This window comes from Zootoca vivipara, chromosome 7, assembly GCF_965207765.1.
Source record: "Zootoca vivipara chromosome 7, rZooViv2.hap1.1, whole genome shotgun sequence".
NCBI classification, from domain to species: domain Eukaryota; kingdom Metazoa; phylum Chordata; class Lepidosauria; order Squamata; family Lacertidae; genus Zootoca; species Zootoca vivipara.
Genome location: NC_142590.1, coordinates 51,966,693 through 51,989,928, shown reverse-complemented (window position 1 = coordinate 51,989,928; position 23,236 = coordinate 51,966,693). Strand labels below are relative to the sequence as shown.

The window sequence follows — 23,236 nt, the reverse complement described above, 5'->3', positions numbered from 1 at the left end:
ACAAACTCATAAAAAGAAAGCCATGAAGGCAGAACCTGGATGGAGATGAAAGGGGCCATAGCCTAAGCATAAAGCAACTCTTCCCACCTCAACTCCTAACACATGCCCAGCTTCCCTAGGGCCAGGCCTTGTGCAGTCAGAATAAAACACCTGCACTACATCACATGTTAGCAGCTGTCTTCCCCAGCCAGAAGGGAGGGGAGAACTTGCAGCTGCTGATTTGGAGAGGGAAACAGGCCCTGGTGTTGAACACAGCTGTATACCCAAGCCAGTTGCCTCCTGAGGCCTGGGTTGTGACCTGGTATCATGTCAGTGAGCGGTGAAGTGTATGAGGGCTAGCTAGCACTTTGCATGCCCCAAGTGCTATGTGTCTCCAAGGTATTTGTACAGGAAGAGAAATACTTCCCCCTTTTTATGATTAGTCATGCTGAGGTAAAACACAGGAAGGGACAATTTCTTTAGCAGAGTGGGATTAAGCACTATTGTGATTTACAGATGATTGAGGAAATGTCTCTGAGCTAATTGGATTTAAATGTTTTTAATTGCACTTTTTGTACTGCAATTATTTAATGTTAATACTTCTTATAATGTTGCTTTTAACTGTTTTCTGTAAGGGCCTCTACAGTGAAAAGGCAGCAACTAAACATGAGTCAGTAAAATAGACTAGCCACGTTAATTGCATGGAAGCACAAATTTACCATACATTTCCTATCCAAAAGGGGGGGAAACCACAGAAGTGAGAATAAATTCCCATCATCTTGGAAATGACAGTTTTGAGGACTCTACTACACCTTATTTCTGAATGAGAGTCTGATTTTTTTTAAAAAAAAATTACAATGAAATTGATGAAATATGTTAATAACAGTGCAATGCATGCCTATGCATAAATAAGTCCTACAGAGTTCAACTAGGCTTGCTCCATGGTAAGTGCACACAGGATTGCAGGCTAAATGTCGGGGTTTTCCCTCCCCCTGAAAGAAAAGATAAAACAGTTTTACAGAAGTAGATTTGTTCAAATTAGAAAATTTGAACAAATCAACTTCTGTAAAGCTGGGCTGGCAGATTTTGGCTTATATATATAGCACCAAAATTCTCCTCCTGACACCCCAATTAAACCTATTGGACAGGGGAACAGCCCACAGGGAAACAGTAGAGTGAGGCAGCAGGTGCTGGGTTATGGGGCCAGTGGCATCAACTCTCTCCCTTGCCATTCCTTCCAAGACCCTGTTCATTCCACTCAGACATATGGTCTGCCTGGTGCCCTCAGGTCTGGTGGACGATTCTGACCCATCAACTGCCAGCCCAACTGACTTTTGTCATTAAATAGGAGGGAGCCATCTTGTCCTTTGTTTCAGGCAGCAAAATGTCTAGGGCTGGCCCTGGAAAGCAGCCGCCAGCTTAAATACCCTCCACCTATGGATCCTCCCCTGCATGTACTGTACTCTGAATCTGAAGATATGCTGAAATAACATATATTTCAGGTCAGGACAGCAGAGTTTTAAATAGTGTCCAGGTGAAAAAAGACAGAACTCCTTTATACAGAAACTCCTGTTTTACACAACCATTAAACAGGGAACTTCAGCAGGTAAAATTCCCTCTTCTACACGCCAAAGTTCATTTTTTTCACCTGCTTTTAAAAAAAAAATTTTCAAAGTAAGAAAACCAACATTTATAGTGCTCAGAATAATGAACTAAAATTCATGTTTATGCATTTGTTTGTTTGTTTTTAAATCAAGACAGCAATACAAACTTTACATTATTCTTTTCCAACAAATTATACTGAGGACTAAGAAAGTTAGGAAAGAAGCCTGAGGGGATTAAGGGTGTTAATTAACTGCCATACAGATAAGTTCATTACATTGCTGCTTAATAACAAGCTGCCAGGTGTTAATAGGAGTGGCGACTAACATCTACAGTTCCATTCTGCATCAGGTCCCTCTTCCATCTTTGAAGCAGTATTTTAGCATCTTCCCTGTCTACTTGGGTGGGTGTCTGAAAGCATGGCTAGTTAGTATCTGGCATGCTCATGCAGTCATGCCTATCTCAGGATCTTCCAAAGAATTTCAACTTTTTTTTACTCTTATGGAAGACAGAACAAATGACTGGCTATCATGTTTCCTTGAAAACTGTCCCATAATTTCTTAGCTCTGGAGCATGTTGTGTGCTTAGGAGAAGGACCATTCCAACGTTGCAGGCCACAACTGTGAGCAAATCTAGCTCAGTGCCTAAAGCCTTTGAACTCATACAATAGCTGCACCACTCTTTTCAGCAAAGATCCCAAGATGACTTTACCTTGACATGTCCTTTCGTTGATCAGCAGCTTATATCCTTTCTTACAACTGCATTCAAAACTCCCCACTGTGTTCCTGCAGATGTGGTCACAGCCGCCATTGTTCAACCTACATTCATCAATATCTGCAGTAGGGAGAGGAAAAACACAAGGCAAAACATGCTTAGCTAAGGGAATTAGTTAAGAAACTGTGACAGTTAAATGCATGCCCACTCCATGAAGAAATGGAATTGGTGGGCGGTACTCCTGAGTTAAAAATACAGGTGACGTTAAAACATAACACGAAGCTAAACCATGGCTTAGCATAAATGTGTAGGATCTCAGGGAGGGAACTATAGCAGTTTTGCTCCTCCTGGGTCCTTTTAGCTCAGCGTGGCGTAACAGCTAAACCAAAATTTGGTCTAGCATGCCATTTGAAGCAGAGCTTGTGATTAAGCTCTCTCCTCCTTCCCCATATGCTGTAATCAAGGTTTGTTCTAGGCCAGTGGTTCCCAATTAGGGGTCCGGGGACCCCTGGGAATCCACGGAATGCACCCATGGGATCCGCAGCCCCATCCCTTGTCTTCCCTCCCACTATTTTTTTTGTCATTTTTGCATGGTAATACCATATATTTTATGGTCTGTTTTAGCAGTGTGCAAATTTTCAATATATTGGCCAAAATCAGTTTTGAAATCACATCACGATAACAATTCTGACTTGGCAATATGCAGCAATTTATCACTCCTTGTGCAAGGGAGAAGAGAGCAGCCAATTTCAAGGCACCATGAATATCGCACAATGATCTTAGCTGATAACGGTGCTGATATGAGCTGCCTTCCCTCACGCTGACGGAGAATGGGGCAGCTGATCACCCTTCACTTCCAGGCACCGTGGCACTACCTTCCCCTGGCACTGAGGTGGAGCAGCTTTTCTCAGTCAGCAGAAAAGCAGCAGCAGCCACAGTGGACATGCAGCTTTGCTGGCTGCCCCACTGACGGCAGCTTGATGCACCCCCCCACCCCCTCCCACTCAACCCATGCAGTGGAGGGGACTCCGCTTCCTCTCCCCCCTGCACCCATCCAACCTCTGCTCCTTCTGATCTGCTTCGCTTTTGAAAAATAGGGGGTCCCCAGTAATAACCACAAGCCCTGATTTGAACAAACATGCTAAGCCAAACCTTGGCTTAGCTGAGCACTGAGCCAAAAGGAACCAGTTCAAGCAAGGACTTAGATGTGCAATTAAGTTCTGTCCAAAATGTGGCATCCATTGCCAATTTGGGGGTGGGTGGAGCAGAACAGCACTGGAAAGGTGAGAGAGATGAACTTCAAAGGGGGCTATGTGAGGCTGTTTATAGTAAGAAGAATGTAGCCCACCATGACATTTCAAGTGTGGCCACCTTCCTCAGAGGCAGTTGCTCAAAATACATCCTTGTGCACAAGTTCTGTTGCCTAAGTTGATGTTGGTCATGCACACAGTGCGCAGACTACCTAGAGCATTGTTCTGAAGCAGAAGAGTTATGTTAAAGATGAGCAGGAAGCCAACAGTTGTTGAGAAGGGACAGATATGTGGCTAAGGTTCACAACAACCAATGACTGGACAGTAGCAGTGGTGGGCTGCTGCCACTCACAAGATGCCTGGTTGGTTGTGTTGCTGCTGTTTACTGGGAGGTAGAGGGGCAATGCAGCAGTAAGGCCAGTGTAGTGGAAACACACTGGCAGAGCCAATCCGGTGCTCTTGCAAGTGAGTCTGCACTGCACCGACCTCACTGCCACATCACCCTCTACTTCTTGGTAAGCAGCAGTGATGTGATCAACTGGAGGTCAAGTGAGCAGTACTGCCCCAGTAGGGTGTCTCCTACTGTATCTGGATGAGAAGTCGAGCAGGACAATCTTATGGGAAAGAGAATTCAACACCTTGGTAGGTTCACATCAGCAGAAAAAGGTGTGTTCCCCCCTGTTCTGTTGTTTTTCTGCCTGCCCCATTGAGCAGGAAAGTAAGTACAGTCCCAGGACTAGCACACTTGACACACCACCAACAACCTGGCAATTTCCGGAATGTGTTGGAGGAATGAGAGAGCTTTGAATTGGCTGGATCCAAAGCCTCTTCTGCTGAGCCCCCAACAGGGAGACTTGTATGACCAGATCCCCTTATCTGCTCATTGGCCTCCCTCTACACAGGCAGAGGGAAAGTTCTATGATCCCCGCAACACCTCCTTAGGATTGTGGGTTGGGGTGGGGATGTGGCAGTGGCTTAGCCTTATTAGCTCCCTGCACATGAAGGCTAAGACCAGTCTTAGGTCCAAAATCACAATATAGTGGTACCTTGGTTTGCAAACAGTCTGGTTTGCATACGTTTTGGATTACAACCGCATCAAACCTGGAAGTGCATGTCCTGGTTTGCAAACTTCTTCTTTTTTTCACAACCCTTTTTTTGGATTATGAACAATTTTGGGGAGGAGGCCCCATTGGCAAAAGTGCGCCTTGGGTTACAACCTGTTTTGGTTTACAAACGGACCTCTGGAACGGATTATGGTTGTAAACCAATGTACCACTGTAATCACTGTCTGGATTGCAATGGTTAACTAGCTCTGAGCACTCAAATAATAAACAGGAGGGATTGCAAATAACTATATTGGAAGAGGAAATAGTTTTCAAAGAACAGTGATTTTGAAAATAAATGTGGTAAAAAAACAACCTTTACAATTTGGCTGTTTTGCAAAAACCAACATTTCTCTCTCCCACATCCACACCCACACACACACCCCTCTCTCACACACGATTCCCTAAATTCTCAAATAGCTTCTGCTACCTGTTAAGGGATATTTTTACTTACAAACCAGAAAATTTATTGCTAGGAAATGGTCTGTAAAATAGAATGAACCAAGGCTGATGAATCCCAGAAAGAAAGTTCAAGCAAACCTCATCCGAGGCTGCTCCCCTGTGTCTCCCCCATCCCATCAGTTCTAGCAGGAACCATGAAGTTGGAGCTTATTATTATTATTATTACTATTATTATTATTATTATTATTATCATTATCATTATCATTATCATTATCATTGTTGTTGTGAGTGAAGTGAACTAGCAGTAAAACAGCTCCAAGCTGTAGTAAAATCCCAGACACAGGGGCTACGGCTCTGGGTTATTATGCTTTCCTGAAACTCTAGCATCTTGGAGGCGGTGAGCTCTGAAAAATAATAATGAAGCAAATGGGGTCTGGAATCAGTAAGGCGGTTAGACAGCTTTCAGCAGAAGGGTCCCCCCCCTTTTAACTAAGGTCACTTTCCCTGGAGCTGCCAGAGACAGAACGCAGACGCCCTCCATTTGTGGAGCCTCACCTTTTCCTCTGCAAGCCTTTCCAGATGATAAAAAAGCCCACACGCTTCTCTCGCTCGTATTCATGCTAATGCCAATCCAGCAGCAATAGCGTGATACCCTGTCCTCATGTAATTAACCGAGGGGGAGGGAAGCCGTGTGTGTGTGCGCGCGCACATGTACATATTTATGAGTGTGAGATACAGCTTTAACTCTGGAAGGCCCAGTCTCCAAAATGCCAACAGTCCATGGATGAGCATTGCTGTGATGGGAAGGAGGGTGCGGGGAGGGAGGCAGCATAAGGCCAGGAGAGTTGTATAGCAGGTTGATGCTCAGCTTCAAAAGTAACAAAAAATAAATTGATCCCCCTTTAAAATGGCACTGGCATCCTGGGGAGCTGTGCTGCTTGGGGCTATGGGCACTATTCAATAAACACTCAGGAGACTTGAATGATATTTCACTCAACACTCCCAGCTGCAAAAAGACACCATAGCTGAGAAGTAGATTTTCCTAGCAAATTTTCCTAGCAAAAAAATCAGCACAGTTTTGAGTGCTGGGTAAATGTGAAATTCCCCACAACAGACGTGCTATCTTGTATTGAAAATGTCCCATTCAACAAATAAGTAACAACTGCACTTCTTTGTGGTGGGGGATGCGAAGGAAGAGGGGAGAATCTTTTGAGAAAGTCCTCGGGGCTGTAGCTTAACAGCGAAGCACATGTTTTACATGCAGAAGGCTGCAGGTTCAATCCCTTGTCTCTCCAAACAGGGCTGAAAAAAACTCCTGTCTGAAACTCTGGAGTTCAAGCACCAGTCAGTGTAGACCAGGCATCCCCAAACTGCGGCCCTCCAGATGTTTTGGCCTACAACTCCCATGATCCCTAGCTAACAGGACCAGTGGTCGGGGAAGATGGGAATTGTAGTCCAAAACATCTGGAGGGCCAAAGTTTGGGGATGCCTGGTGTAGACCAATGGTCTGATGTGATACAAGGCAATTTTCTATGTTTCCTATTTCTATGTCAAGAAATAATTAAAAGGTTGGCAGGCTTTTGAAACAATGGCACTTGGTAGAGCTGTGAAGATGGAATGAAGCTAGAACATGGACGTTTTACTACGCTGGGCTGCTCACCGGACCCATTGCTACACTTGGAAAACCAGGTCAAAGCAATGGCTAAGACAGCTGTCAACAGCAGCCTCTGGTGAAAATGCTGCAATCATCTCTTAGATTTGGATCAACAGTTTTAATTCATGTCACAATAAATTTTAAGGACAGAGTTACTATGGAACTCAGTTGATGAGGATAGCATTGACGGCTCTGTGGAGGCAACAACTAAATGAGGCAGTTCATGGAAGGGGGCACTGGGGGACGTGAGGTAATTATAGTGCCCCATCTAGGTAAAATTTGACTTTCCAACTTGTAAACTGAAGAAGGAACTCTACATGGCCCAGTCCTGTTCTGTGGAACATGCTCTCCTGTCCCATACACTGGGTATACATTTGGCTGCCATTTACCTTTGCACGTTTTTCTATCAGGCTGAAGCATGAATCCCATTGGGCAGCTGCAGTGCACACCAGTGGCTGCATCATGGCACTTGCTGTCACAGCCTCCATTGTTGACAGCACACGTTTCTGAAAGAAGATAAACCAACAACAGAGAAAACTTTTAAAGTAGGCGTAAATACTTCAAAACTTCAACAACAGTTCCTGAAGACTATACGAGTGTTGATGGGATAGATATGATTTTTTTATAAAGTTTCTGGGTGATGTTCTGTCTTCTTCTTGTTATTATTATTTATTAAATTTGTACACCGCCCTTCATCCAAAGATCCCAGGGCAGTTCACACAAAAAATACAAAGTGGGAATCCTGAGGCAAATGATTTCCCATGAACTGTGCTAGACTGAGGTATACAAAATATTCCACTTCTGCTTATGAACTTAAATAAAGTCAACATCAAACTTTCAAAAAGAAAAAGAAAGAAAGAAAGCAGAGTGCCCAAGATTATCCTGTCAGATAATCTGTTTCAAATAAATTCATTTTGTCAGCCAAAGACATTGCAAAAAAATAGTTCAGGGCACTCCTGTCATAGTGTGTACATGGCAGAAAAGTTAAAAAGGGAATAATTGGTTTGCCACCCCCATTCCCCATCATTTCCAACAGCCATGTGAGGAAAAGAAGAACAAGCAGACACGAGGCACTGCCATTTCCACATGCTACTGCTCTCACTAGAAAGCCTGGGCTGCTCCTCCCCACTCATGGAGGATTTCAGAACCGACTGAGATGGAGCAGCAGAACCATCTGCTCTGAATGGTGGAGTAAAGAGAAGCCAGTTATGCTCCAGAAAGCCAAACCACTCCCCATAAGATCAACACATTTCTGCTGCAGAGACCTCAGGGAAGGTAGGGAAACTAGGCTATTTCTCAAGGGTCCAACAAGGTCTGTTTTTAGACCCATCTGCTTCAATGTCAGTTAGTTGATATGAGAACCTGGTAACATAAGTTTGCTTGATTTCATCTTCCTTCCCCACCGTTTTCTTTTTATGCTGTAACTTTTTGGATTGTAGTAATTGGTAGCTACTGTTTATATATACGTATTGATATTGATATGTAAGCCACTCTGGGAGCCTTTCTGCCTGAAGAGTGGGATACAAATGCTATGAATGAATGAATGAATGAATGAATGAATGAATGAATGAATGAATACATACATACATACATACATACATACCAGCAGCAGACAGTGTGGTGGGACTCTGCTTCTCACCTGACCTCTGGTCAGTTGTGTTGCTGGCAGTTCCCAGGAGGTGGAGAGGGAGATGGCGGAGAGGTTAGCACAGTGCAAACACCAGCAGGAACTGGCTCTGCTGGGGCATTTGCACTATGCCAAACTCTTCACCACTTCTCCCTCTTCCTCCCAACAAACAGACATTATGTGACCAATCAGAAGTGCCACCCTACTATGCCAACCACTGCTGATACATACATAACCTGCCTTTGCGTACATGAACAACAACAGCATTGGCTGGGATTTTACTTTAATTGAATTCTTCTAACCAACTCAGATGCTTGCTACTCAGGACGGGGAAGTATTTAACACACATCATTTACATCTTGACAAAGATGTTTAGCCTGGAGAAGAGAAGGTTAAGGGGTGATATGATAACCATGTTCAAATATATAAAAGGATGTCATATAGAGGAGGGAGAAAGGTTGTTTTCTGCTGCTCCAGAGAAGCGGACACGGAGCAACGGATTCAAACTACAAGAAAGAAAATTCCACCTAAACATTAGGAAGAACTTCCTGACAGTAAGAGCTGTTCGGCAGTGGAATTTGCTGCCAAGGAGTGTGGTGGAGTCTCCTTCTTTGGAGGTCTTTAAGCAGAGGCTTGACAGCCATCTGTCAGGAATGCTTTGATGGTGTTTCCTGCTTGGCAGGGGGTTGGACTGGATGGCCCTTGTGGTCTCTTCCAACTCTATGATTCTATGATTCTAAAATGTGCTTGCAAATCAATCTTCATTCGTTGTTCTTGCCACAAAGTACATTGCATAGAAACCAAGTAGCTTGTTAATGAAGATTAATATTTGAAAATATTAGTGACTATGTGTCTTGGGCTCTAAGGAATGTAATCTGTTTTGGGTATTAGTGAGCAAAGAAATTGGAATGCTTTCCGTCTAAAAGCGACCCATGCCTATGAAACTAAAATACTATAAACATACTACTCAGTTTATGTAATGTAACCCATCAAAGCAAATGTTGTACTTTAACTCTTGTAGTTTCAGGGCTGGGCCAAAGCAAAGCAAGTCATTGAAGATTTTATTTCCTCTTAAATATACTTTGTGAAAAGCATCCATGAAGTCTAGGCCTTTGGTATGCAAAAGGGCCAGTTATGGTTTGTTATGAGGCCGAAAGAAAAGGCAAACAATATGTTCCAAAGGCAGCGAGAGTTCATGTTCAGGGTACCAGTGGTTACATAACACTTTATTTTAGGGCAACACGTAATCTCTTATTCCAGAAGAAGGAAGTTCAGAACAGAACGTTGTGGGTGGCCCTCATTAAGAACACTCCAGTTTCATAGAAAAGCTCCTACGTGTCCCTCTTAACATATTTAACCAGCAATATGCTTACATACTGAAGTGAAAAAAATCACAGTCTCCAGTACAATGATTAGGTAATGTTACAACCATTGATAAGATGTGTAGTTATGGAGGGCTTGTAGCTAAGACAATAGCATTTTTCTTACAATATAATAACTAGACTATTATATAGTGGTCTGAGCTGATCTTCCGACTAGGAAGAAAGGAGTGTTGAATTCTCATCACACTCTTTGAACACACACACCCTTGCCGCTTCACCCAAACTGGGCACCTCTTTGCACACTAGCACTGTATATCAGTTTCATTTACAATTTCTACAATTACTACACATTTTAGGGTGCAATCTACCTCAATTAAATTTAATGGGAGCTTTAGGAGAAATGCATCACACATATTTGGACCCGTATTTTGCTAGGCACTCTGCAGGGCATAAAAGTGAAGCAACTTGCTAATTACATTTCTCCCTAAACATTCCATCACTGAAGCTGCCTTCGTCTCCCTGTCACCCTGTGACAACTCTTCCTTCCCACTCCAAGCTTATGTAGTCTAGGCGGCTTGATCTTAATAAAACAAAGAAAACAAGCAAGACACAAAATTTACTAATCAGCATTTTGACGGAATATATTAGTTGTGCATTCTGTTATCCAGGGTAGCCAATGTGGTGCGCTCCTGATGGCCTGGACTACAGCCCCTATTAGCTCCAGCCAACATAGCCAGTGGTCAGGGCAGGTGAAAGTTGGAGTTGACAATACCTGAGGGTCCCACACTGGCTCTTCTGCTCTACCCTGTAGGACAATTTTTGGAGGACACACCTCAGCACCATTAGTGCACAGTAAACTTGCTTTTTCTCTCCATGTACAAATCCACAAATACGATTTCAGAGACTAATTAATTCCACTAATATAGCACATGTTGATCAGTCATTTGGTTTCAGACTAAGCAATGTGGGTGGTTACATTCCCACTGCAGTTGTGCACCCATTATAACATACAACCTGAAATATTCGGACCAAATTGGCATAATATTTATCATTATCATCACTGTCATGATCACTGTCATCTTCTCTCTTTCCAAACAGCCTAACGTTTTATTCATTAAATTTATATCCCACTCTTAGATTTATATCTATTTGCCATCTTAAACTTTGGACGGGGTGTACCCTGAGCTGATTATATCAATGGCAGATCCATAGTAACCATTATCATATGAGGCAGATCCACAGGCACCAATGCACATATGGAACATTTCTTGCCTAAGAACGCAGTGGCCTTAAAGCAGACAGAATTTTAAAAGGTCATCAACATCCTGTGGTGCTCAGAAGTTGGGGGAAATAACTAAGATCTTTTCTGGGCCACTGAGCCATAAGCACTAATGAGGTGTTTAACTATATTCTCATATGCCAAGTTAGTTATGTAGCTATTACATAATTAGCTATGCAATGACTGGTATATAATAAAGTTGTTAAAATGTTTAGATGTTTTTAAACCCATCAACAGTGAATTTTTATTTTGCATTTTATTGTCCTAGCATAGTTTTACATGATCCTTCTGTAAATCTTTACAGTCTGTATTGAATTTTATTGCCTTGAGGCATTTTGTATTATTTGCATATGTCATCTGTTCATATTAATGAATATCTTATGCAGCACATTAAGAAACAGCATATCACGCTGTTAACCTCTCTCTACAGTATTAGGAAATGGACTAATAAGCCATATAGGAAAAGAAAATGTTGCAAATCAATAAAGACAAGCAACATGGCTCATGGAGAGAGGAAACATGATAATTCAGATGCATGATGAAATGGACTGTTATTTACAAAAGCGTACACATCACAGTAACCAGTTAGCCTCTACGATACAACAGCATTTTTCCATCTTCATGCTGCTACTGGGGCCAATGTTGTGCCTTCCAAATATTGTTGGACTAGTAACTCCGTCCAGCCCCAACCAGCACGGCCAATTGTCAAGAGATGTTGGGAGGTGAAGTCCAACATCTGGAAGACCCCTTGGTGGAGGACACCAGTCTACTGCACCCTCTCTTCCAAAATTAAGAGACAGTAGAATGCGTGATATTTTCTATTCATCCTGAGAGACTATGGGGAACATAGCTCTCCAGATCTAAGAGAATCAACATGATCCACAAAACCACAAAGAGCATGCACATGTGCATGTTGCACAGGGAAAAGCAAGACCACCTTGCTTCTGGAGCACTACACAGCAGATACACTAGGCTACAACACAACTGGCTAACAAACAGAAAAGTTCCATACATGTTAAGTCAACATCCCAGACATCTCTTGCCTCTGTTTTGTGGGATCCTGCCAAATCAGTAATTATAGTCCTTAATGAAGTAGAAGACCTATGTCTTGGTTGCACCACTTCAGAGGCTGTAGGTGGGAGCTCACATAGTAAAATGCTGCCCCACAGAGGGGAAAACATAGAAAATACTTCTACATATTAAAATCTAGTGTGTCAAGGAGAAGTCTAGGTTGGAATCCTTCTTCCTGGATTGTCTTTGTTTTTTGTGGTATGGAGGTGCATCATGAAACTTCTTCCTGCAGTGATAATCAAGTCTAAATTTAATCAGGATCTTTAGGGGCAGCATCCCTTTCCAGTGTTTAGTATTTCTCTCGCACAGGAACTGAATGACAAAGGATCTCCAGAGGGCTCTGATTGTAAACCTTTTGCCAATGTTAAGATCAGGTGAAGAATGATGGCTGCCATCAGTATACAGAAAGCTAATTCACTGAGAAGTAATGCCTTCCAGGATGGAACATGGGAGTTGTTTAACAAGGGTCAACCAGACATCTCCAAGCTGAAAACAAAATGTTTCTACAGTCGGATCAGAACTGTTGAGCAAAACATTTGAGCTGCCAAGACAAGGAAACATGTGACATAGATGAATGTACAACAGCCAGGGCCAGCCTTACTCTGAAGTACCACAAAGCTGACACCTTGGTCTGCAATCTCCATCCAGTCCAGAGTACAGGTGTGGGGTAATGTTGACTTTCGTTATGGTGCAAAAATGTTTGATGGGTAATTGATGTGTGTAATGAAGCCCCAAACAGTGGGAGGCAATTTTGTTCAGCTGAGCAGAAAGGTGGGAGGAAGGAGGAAGAAAAGGGGGGAAATTTCACCCTTTCCTCATCAGCTATTTCCCCCCTCAAAATTGTAAGTAGCCTCCCCAGCATCACCCACCAAATTGTTTCAGAAGCATTATTACATCCAAAGCATATTCCCACAAGCATATTCAGCATGTCATTGGGCTACTATATTGATGCCATTATGACAAACAAACAAAAGCATATTCACCATGAAGGAAATGCAGAGTCTTTGATGTGATTTAAATAGACAGTGGGTGGTCCAAGTAGAAAAAACGGGTGGGGGGGGAGGCAGGCAGGCAGGCAGGCAGGCAGGCAGACAGACAGACAGACAGGAAAAGAAAGAAAGCTTATTACTAGTGCTGTGAAAAATGTAAAGATGATGCCCTACAAAAATTATCACTTAGTAATAGGAAGCCTTCATTTCAAGCTTGGGACAAGCAAAACAACTGAGAATTACTACAATTTGAGACACAGACTGCATATCTGGTGCAAAACATCTAGCATCAAGGAGTGATGAAATAGTATCATCCACAAAAAAATGATCATCTGAAAGAGCCCTTGGAAGACTATGCAGCATATTAAGTTTTTAGAAATAGTGGTTGTCTACCACCAATTATGGCACCAACCCATATGAAAGAGTTTTGCCTTGTTGTGTGTGTAGTGGTGGGGGTAACCTTAAGTCTCTGCAGATATTATCTTGTTGGTAAGAGACAAAATGACCTTCCTTTTTCCTTTCATCCATTCTGCTTCATCACTGCTTATCTCCTACCTCAACTCTACCAACACAAAATAAGGCAGCTCAGAAAAAGGCAGATCCCCTTCCTTCTCACAGTCACATAGCCTTTCTTCTCATGTGAATCCTCATGGAAGAAGTGAGTAGTGATGCACTCAGCTCAGTCTATACTTCAGAACTGCATAAAACAATGTGAATTAGAGCTAACCCAGCATTATCAAGTCAAAAGTGGCAAGTAGGGACTAGCTGGTGACATCCACAGAATGTTGGCATGGTTCTTCAAAGTTTCCTGCTGTGTCCTTAAGTTAAATATGGATGCAATGCTCATAGTTGCTACCGTAATCAAAGTACAACCCCCCATCTTTATCCAGGTCTGTTATAGCATGCTATTTTAAGTTACAAATCTTTCATTAGGTAGTAGAACAGAAGCAAATACTTGCTGTAATATATGGCGGCAATTAGAAAGGTAACTCAAAAACAAGTTTCCCAAATACAGGCTCCACATTTGGCTCTGCCATAGAATCTCAACACCGTTTTGGGGCAAGTCATTGAATCCTTGTTGCCTTTGTGTTTCCATTGATGTAATTATGCTATCCTTGAACACATTAATGGCACATTAAAGACTGCTGTAGATTTTGGATGTAAGCGATGAAAGTCAGCTAAGTAGCTAGCAGGAGACAGACAAGCTTCTGGAAAGTGCTTTAGCAATTACACAATACAGAAGCAAATAACAGAACACACACTGCCCCTTACCCCTAAAAGCAGATGGCTATATTTTCTAGCAAAAGAACAGTCTATTAGCCCAAGCAAAGCAAGCAGCCATCTGAAGCCCCACATTGCATAAAAGTTCTGTTATTTGTAGGATAATTCTGTTGCCATGCATGTCTTTTTTTCTCCACTATCTGGGTAGCTCCAGGCCTGCACGCTCTTCCCTGATAGCTGGGGACCATGCAGATTACAAAGGCTAAAAAGAGATTTAGAAATAGCAGAGATGGGGCAGGTTAGATAGTTAGTAAGCACCAGTGCCCCTTTGAGTGTTCCTTCTGCCCTACTCTCTAGGGTGCAAAGTGAGGCATGCAGTTAGTACAACAGCTCAGGCCCCTGTCCCCAGTTATTATATTCGAAAATACAAAATGCAGCTAGAGTTAAAACTCCTCATAGAGATAGAGAACAAAAATATTTACCATTAGAAAACGTCTGGGGGGTAACGTGCTGCTGGAGGTGCCTCTCCCCTGTTTAATATTATAAAAAAGTGGTTTAGAAACAGTATCTAGCAAGGAGGCTGGCTTTAAAAAAATGTAAATATTCCCAAAGCACAGATGAGTCACAAAATTTCAGTGATTCCCCTCCCCTCCCCCCCCCCCACAAATCTGGCTGAAAGAAACTACCCAATCACTTGGCCAATGGATCAATTTCATAATGGTTTCCTTCCTGCTCACCAATCATCATACACCCCCGCTTGTCTACTACCATATATCAGGCTGTGCTAGAATACCAACTAGTGGGTTTTTCCAGAGCATAGGCTGAGAATAAAAAGAGAGACAAAAGAGAGAAAGAGAGAAACTGAACTCTATTACTATATTAAACTACAGTAGTTTCTCAAGCCAGATGTAGAAGCAGCTTTGAAAGAGCCCTTGTTTATCACAGAGGAGGAGAACTACATTTGGACAGTAAGGCAGCATGCATGTAAAGCAAACCTGACTGTTCAGAACAGCAAAGACAGAACCTCAGCGAATACAGAACAAGCCACCCACCAACTTGTTTTAAAAGGTAGTCTGGAACCCAAGATCTGCTTATCTGTCAGGTTTTCATCTGCAAACTTAGTTGTAGGTCTCTGCTGATGCTAGTTTATCAGCTGAGCTCTTCCAGCAGAAGATAAATGAATGACAACAGTTTTATCCCATGATGATCCTTCAACAATAGGTCCCACTGCATTCAATTAGTTGTATCCAAAGTAGCACTGAGCAGAGGTGGATTTAGGAGTCGAAATGCCCAAGGGGTGGTGCAACTATCTCCCATGTGCCCCCTAAATCTGTTATCCCCCCCCCAAAGCAGATTTTAGGAGGGCACACAGCAGCTGCGGGAGTCCTAATGCAGAAGCAGAAATCCTTGCACTGACAGGATGCATAAACTGGATGCTGCCAAATTATTCTTACTCCCAAGTAAGTGTGCATAGGATTACAATTTATTTCACATTAAGGGATTAAATTCAAAACAGTCCTGCTCTATGCAATCCCTCATATTTGGGCTCTAAATGCCTTTCACCAAGTCATCTTAAACAGAATGACATGGGCCTCTTCAGATAATGGCATCTGAAGAATTGGCTGTGTGTAACTCATGGCTAGAGATGCATAGAAGGTACGGTATCACACATTTCTATTTCCTAAGGAAGCTGAGTTCTCTCAAGTCTGCTTCCAGTGCTTTACTGAACACGCATCTTCTCTGAGAAACATATGTTTTAGATACCTGGGCTGATGCCTGGGAACAATTGTGGACAACTAGGCCATGATGCATAATAAACTATACACATGCAAAGGCTTTCTCAAGGTTTTCCCTGCATTATTTGCCAGTGCTGAATTGTGCAATGCTTTTTAAAGCGTCACCATATCAAAAGTCGTTTGCTGATCTGGGGCCAAGAGCGGCTTTTAAAAAAAAGATGCTATGTAATTCATCCACACTTTTATGTTGGAATAGCAACCAAATGGCCTCAAAAAGAGTGGCAAACTAAAATTCTGTTTCAGAAAGAAACCAATTGAAACTGAAGACCAGCAGTATGCTCAGTGGAAGAAGCAAAGGTTCAAAGCATATTGAAGTCACCTCAGATGAACATATGTCATCAAGGATTATTAGGAATGGGTACTGAGCAGCACAAGGTATTTTGGGCTAAAGGAATAGGGAATACTAAGAGATAAGGATCAACTTATCCCAGCCTGGAGCTATGGCCTATTGTGGATTCACTGGACCCTCCTAAGAAATGAACTTGTACAAGCCTCTAGTTCCTCCTTTAAAGGGACATGAATATGTGAAGTTTGCAGCAGCACTGGGAGGAGAACTTTATGAAACCATCTGCCATTCCTGGGACATCACAAGGCTGACCCATATTAATGCCTTGCACTTACAAACAATACAAAGAAACAGCTAATTGGACAAACCTAACCCAAAGCTCAACAAGCTGGCAACACAAGAGAGCGTGCAACCGGGCAGCGTACACCAAGCATGTGGAATAAGTTATCCCAAAGGGAGCAAGAGAGAGTCATAGCGTCTGAGTGCTGGCTTGTTAGACCTAATGAGTACCAAATCCCAGAGTCAAGAGTGTGGAGAAAAGACAGATGCACCCTGAAAATGGGAAAGAATAAATGGGCAGGAATAGTTCATTCCCCATTGCTCCTGGTCAAGTGGAGCTCACAATTTTCAGCATATCTTGCTACAAATAATACCTCCGTATCTTGCACTTGATAAGCAGAGCTTTTGTGAATAGGCCTCATCAAGCAGATTGTGAAGGATCAACCTTCCCCTTCATGCAAACCATTTGGGTGAATGTGTGTCTACATAGGGGTGGAGGATGGGGGGAAAGAGATGTTCTCTTTTCCTCTACAGCAGAGAAAAGGTGATGTTTTCTTCATGGCTAGTCCCCAAGAATGCAATTGTTTTTCAGTTTTATGGATGTACAGTATAGCAATTTTTTTTAAAATCCCCTTTTATTTTGCTCATGCACCTTCCACTTGCATTATTGCCAGTACTTTCATACCAACATATTAAAAAACAATATTTGAATACCAAGCTTACCAAGCATGTGATTAAACTGTAGTAAAATCAATGCGCAAGACTGTGAGATCTACCACTTTCTGAAATCACCATGATCACCGCTAATTTGGGGGGACAGTGTAAACTTTTTCTGCCATCAATATAGCAACATTCACCTATTACATTTGTACATGTTGGAATATTCTGTGCCCAATAAATTATGCCAATAAAGTAATACTGCATATATTTACATTTGTCGTCTCCTGTTGGCCATGATGGGAGGAGACAAGGGATATGTAAAGCAATCGCCCCACGACCGAATGTAAGAAGCTGACATTGAATCAGATCATTTGTTGAATCAAGCATAGTAATGTCTACTCTTACAAGTAAGTGGCTCTCAAGGGTCTGAGAAGAGTTTTTCTCCATCACATGCTACACGATCCTTTTAGTCAGAGATGCCAGGTATTGAACCTGAGATTTTTTAAAGAATGAAACATTTTAAATCCTCAGAATGCTGCGCAATATACACAGCTATCAGCACCAATGCATTTAAATACACATATAAGTTCATTCTTTTCATTCTGCTGCCATGTGTTAGAGGCTAGTCTTCCACATTGTGCAGCTCTTTATTCACTAATCATTTTTATAGAAGATAAATAACTGATCCTTAAAAGTTATTGCCCTCTCTTCCCCCAGCCTTTGATCCCAGGGACAAGGCAACCTTCATTAGGACTGACCCAACTCTATAAGAGGAATGTTATTCATTATCTACATTTTTAAAAGCAGCATTAAAAAAAATGGGGTGGGGGGGGAATGAAAAACACCAGCCATGGCCTAATGAAACTGTCATTCAAGCAAGTTCACTGCACTTCCTGCCACGGTGTGATCTGAAGGGGACCTGTATTAGGCGACCTGCTTGGAGCAGCTTTTCAAACACACCGCATTCAATTTCAAAGTGCTCGGTCAAGGGAGTGGGTTTGCATTTGCCTCGCTGGAAACTTTATTCCCTGTGAAATGATGAAATATTTCAGCGGAAATGAAGGATGGGTGAAGGGGGGTGGGCGAGGATGGCTGTTTGCTAAGACTTGGCTATAAAACAAAAAAGGGCAGTTATAAATATCCATGCAGGTATCTTACCCCCTCGCCTAGCTATAAATCTGTCCCCTGGGCTTCCCCCACTGGGAGGGGAGATTAGATGCCTCGTAATAACCCTTGCCTGCACAATCCGACAGTGTTTTACAAGTAGAGCAGCTATGAGCAGAGAGTGCCTTGCAGTACACATGAATGGGATGCTTCAACCTTCACTGCTTCCCTTCCCATCCATGCAGCTAGAAGCAGGGGCAAACAGAGGAAAAGCTCAGGCTATGTGCTTTGCAAGGCCAGGTTTCCATTTTCTGTGCAGGGGTGTCCCGTGTGTCATGTAATCCCTGCCTTTTCAATGTATTCTTTGATGTGCTCCCCAGAATAAGTTCCTAAACAAAATAGAACTTTTGTACAACCGTCAGCCTTTTTTTCTGCCTGAAGACCTGAATACTAGGGATACATTTTTAAAAGCTACTTATTCGAGAGCCAGAGAAACAGCTGAGTCTGCCCTGAGCAAGCATTTCTTAGCTATCCTCTTTTACTCTTGGAAGTTTGCACAGAGTAGCTGTCCCTGCCTTACGTTGTGGCTGACAGCAGTAGTAGAAAACAGGACTAATACAGCCCCTGGTAGCCTTGCATGTGTACAAAGAGAAATCTGCCTCCTGTTTTGAAGGAGACATGAATCTGTAGTGCAAAAGGTATGTGGGCTGCATGATGAAAGGCTTTACATTATGCTTCTAGACCATGGATTGGCAAACTAAGGCCTGGGGGCTGGATCCAGCCCAATCGCCTTCTAAATCCGGCCTGCGGACAGTCCGGGAATCAGCGTTTTTACCTGAGTAGAACGTGTCCTTTTATTTAAAATGCATCTCTGGGTTATTTGTAGGGCATAGGAATTAGTTCACCCCCCCAAAAAAATATATAGTCCGGCCCCCCACAAAATCTGAGGGAGAGTGGACCGGCCCCCTGCTGAAAACGTTTGCTGACCCCTAGACTGTACAAAGCAAGGCTGGGGACAGGGCCGGCCCTATGGCAAGGCTGGGTGGCGCAGGGCGCCAGGGGGCGCCGTGCTGCTGTGCCCGCGGCAGCCGCGCTGTGCCCACCAGACAGCCACGCTGAGAAACGGGGCGGGGGGAGCGCCAGAGGGATCTTCGAACCACGGCGGCAGGGCGCCAGATATGTTTAAGACGGCCCTGGCTGGGGAAGCTTTGGCCGAGATGTAGCAATAGCAGCCAGTGAGGTGGGGCAGATCTGTAGAACTGCTCTTCAATACCTGGCATTGCTGCAGCTTAGCAGGACAAGGCTGGGGCTGGGCAGGGGCAAATTCAGGGCCTTGTGGATATGCTGGCAGAGCCAATCCAGTGCTCCCACCAATGTACCCACCCCACTCCAGCGCCATCCACGTAAGCTGTAGTTATGCTAACACTGGAAGGGTACCTTTGCTGCACTACCCCACATAAACTGCTACTGGTTGGACTACAACTCCCATCATCCCTCACACACTGATATGGGGGCTGGGTTGGAACCCACAGCTTTCTCATCCCTGGGATAAAGTATGTATTTAGTTGTTAGTATGTTTTAATTGTTTCAGCAAGCAGTTAGTGTGCACGGTGACTTTCAAAATGGAAAAGTTGATTTAAACTTTCCTTTTTACTTGGTGATTTTTAAAAGGGGGAGGGGTAGATCTTTAAAAACTCATTGCTTTAAATTGCTCCACTTTAAGTCTACACACCCTGCTTGATGCATTAGCTGAGTGAAAAACATCTGAGTTTTCTCATCAGCAAAATATTGCTGTTTGGGTTCTGGGAAAATAAAAGTGTTGCTCAATAGAAGTGCTACTTTCAGGAAAAAGTCTCAGTCTCCAACTATAAATGAAAAACAACTATAGGTCAAGTGTTACACTGTAAGCTGATTGTTAGGAAAGGTTATAACTGGCTTTTAAGTACAACATCTCATGAAATCCTAGCAAATGGATGGATCAGTCAATTAGCTTAAATGTGAATTAATACCATTACATTACTAAAGAAAGCCCAGAAGATTGTGCTGTACTGTATATATAAAGTAACAAGAACCTTCACTGTAAGCTATCTATGTTGAGTTTTCTCTTTCATGCTTGTGTAATGCACAAAACAAAGTTTGTCCACAGTATTGCATGGCGAGAAGGAAGATGTGGCGTAAAGACAAGCCATACAAGATGAGATGAGAGAACTACTTTTTAAAATTCCACTTTGGTAAATAAAAAACTAATCATTATTCCATATGAGCAAAATTAAAGATGAGGCTTGGCCCATGCTCGGGATCAAGCTTTAAAGCTGCACTCTTAAGCACATTACTTGGAAGTTCAATTGAAACGAGTGAGACTTATTTCCAAGTTTATTTGCTAAGAATCCAGGCGCCAGTGTTTCTGGACCACAATACTCCATACATAACATAAAAATAACAGCACCAAATGGATGTCTTGGGAATACAAACTAGTTGTAAGACACTCGACTACTGCCGCAACTGAGATCAGATATGTATTCTAAACTTACAATAATGGAGGTAGGGGGAGAGCAGGATTTGGGCTGACTTTGGTTGGTATGGGAGCATCATCACACTCGATGTTAAATCAAAGTATTTAGTGCAAGGGTCAAGGTTTGCTTGATTCCAGCAAGAAACTATCATGTGAAAACTGTATGGAGAGCACGGAGAACCTCAGCAGATGCACTCAAAGGCAGTATCTAAGCTGGTTTCTATTCCATTAAAAAAAAACTACAATAAGAATAGAAATTATTTACAGCAATTTGTGGCTTGATTACTTCCTACATGGGGTGTCTTAAAATTAATCTGCTGTCAAGCTGCACATGCATCTGAAACCAGTAAAGCTGCTATGTCTCTCTGATGTTTTATTATTCCAAAATACATGCAAATCAAATGTGCTGGGTTTTCTTTCATTCCGACAATTGTTCTCAGGCTGAGAGATCGTGATGCCAAATTTTTGGTTAGAACAGGCTGCTATGTTCTAATATTAGCCTCTCCAACCCTCCCAGAGGGGGAAAAAGAGGATAATAAAGAGAAGACAACAACTATCTGGTGCAACAGGCAGACTCATTCATTCAATGTGTTTTAAAATTCTGAAATTCCTGTGCATTGACAAGAGTACATGTCTGAAACATTCAAACTATTTTTTGACTGGCATGTTTATATTAAAATTATTTTAGACAGACAGATAGAAGAGATGTTCACCCACACTATTAATATTGTAGTACTTGATTTATTATTCCATTTGTTCCATTATACATTCTTCCATTTATTTCAGACTCAATGTTAACTATTTCAGCCAAACTAAACGTGACTTTTACCACAAAGTTTGGCGCTGTGTTGCTGTTTTTGTTTAACCAATAGCTGGCAGGGGATTGAGCTGGACTAAACGTGAGTTTTACCACATAGCTTGGCATTGTGTGTCCCTGTTTTTTTTGTTTTTGTTAAACCAATAGCTGGGGTAGGAGGCTGACCATACTTGCTGTTTGCATTGGGAAAGAAAGCTGCCATTGGAACAATTGGGGGCTTATCCCATTGCTGATAGTTAGGAGTGGGGGCCTGATCCAGATTGGGACCACAAGTTGGGGATAAACCACTGAAGTATCCCATACCATACCATGCTTGCAAGCTGGTCATTGTCGTCCCCCCCATTTTCAATTTTTTTTAAAAATCAACTACACAACATCAAGCTAAAGGGCAAAACTAGCCATGACTTTTATCTGTTTGCAATTCAGTTTTAAAGAGACATACTGTATGAACGCCAAGTTCCAAACATGTAGTATACTCCCAGCTAACTCTTGCAGCATCTACTGATTGAAGTTGAAACTGTCTTTGTTATTCAGCCCATAAGGATTTCCAAACTTACTGAGCACAACTGTGTATCTGCAGTATTAAGCAACCACATTTTATTTGTGGATGTTTTTGGCAAGCAAAATTGTGAGCGTGCGTTTGTGTTTCAACTCCATTTTCTATTACGGTAGAAACCTGAAGCATGGCTGAGCCACCCCAGAGAACAATCCTTTACTGGTAGCTTTTGTGTTACTATGTTCATCTGTCCCACTGCTATCCCCCAAACTACACATGGCAGAACTGTGATTCTCTTGCTGGCTGTTTTTTAAGAGCTTAAGACTGCCACCCTATGCAGTGTCTTGGGGTGGCATCAGCTTGGCTCCTAGGGTTTAGAAAGGGCAATCATCACCACTTCCACCAAGGCTTCTGCTTGACATTGCTGCTGTTCCCATCCCTCATGTCTCCCCCTCTGGACCTTGGTTAGGAGGGAATTAATCTTTCCTCCCTGTCCCTAGCTTGTTGCATCTTCATGCTATTTATCTCACAGGGGCCATTTCTCCCTAGAAGCAAATGGCAGCCAAAATGTGTGTATCAAAAAGCTTCTTCTCCTGATTAATTTGTGGGTGACTGCCGAGCTGCTCACACACAGAGACACAGCTGGTTCACTTGTCCTCTCCATGTGAGCGAGCAGTGACAGGAACAAGGAAAAGGGACCTAATCTTGTCCTTTCCCTGTGGTTGGTAGTGAAAATTGTGTCTAGAGGGGGGAAGCAAGCAAATGAATTACAGGAACAGAAATAAGGTGATGTAGTGGGAGGTGTTCAGAGAACAGGGCTCTTCTCGGAAGGCAGCCCTGTTTAGGGAAGCTTTTAATGTTTGACGGATTACTGTATTTTAATATTTTGTTGGAAGCCACCCAGAGTGGCTGTAGAAGCCCAGCCAGATGGGCGGGGGTATAAATAATATATTTATTTATTTATTATTTATTAATTAATGAATTAATTATATTATTATTATTCTCCCTTCAGAGGGCATCTTGTCCAATGGCTCTCCAAACCTGGAGCTGATATCAATAGCATCCCCTGATAA

At 42.6% G+C, this 23,236-nt stretch overlaps 1 protein-coding gene across 4 annotated transcripts in view; it reads right to left on the bottom strand.

The window, feature by feature from the left end:
• SCUBE3 (signal peptide, CUB domain and EGF like domain containing 3) overlaps positions 1 to 23,236 on the bottom strand; it is a 109,793-nt gene that overhangs the window by 24,335 nt on the left and 62,222 nt on the right. For 2 of the 4 annotated variants that reach the window (XM_035123441.3, XM_035123442.3), the window contains exons 7-9: positions 14,696 to 14,743; positions 7,094 to 7,210; positions 2,293 to 2,415 (exon numbers count right to left, since the gene is read on the bottom strand). In XM_035123441.3, the coding sequence (XP_034979332.2) occupies positions 2,293 to 2,415; positions 7,094 to 7,210; positions 14,696 to 14,743 (288 nt within the window). The remainder of the gene's footprint in view (positions 1 to 2,292; positions 2,416 to 7,093; positions 7,211 to 14,695; positions 14,744 to 23,236) is intronic. The other 2 variants (XM_035123443.3, XM_035123444.3) reach the window with 1 other exon arrangement.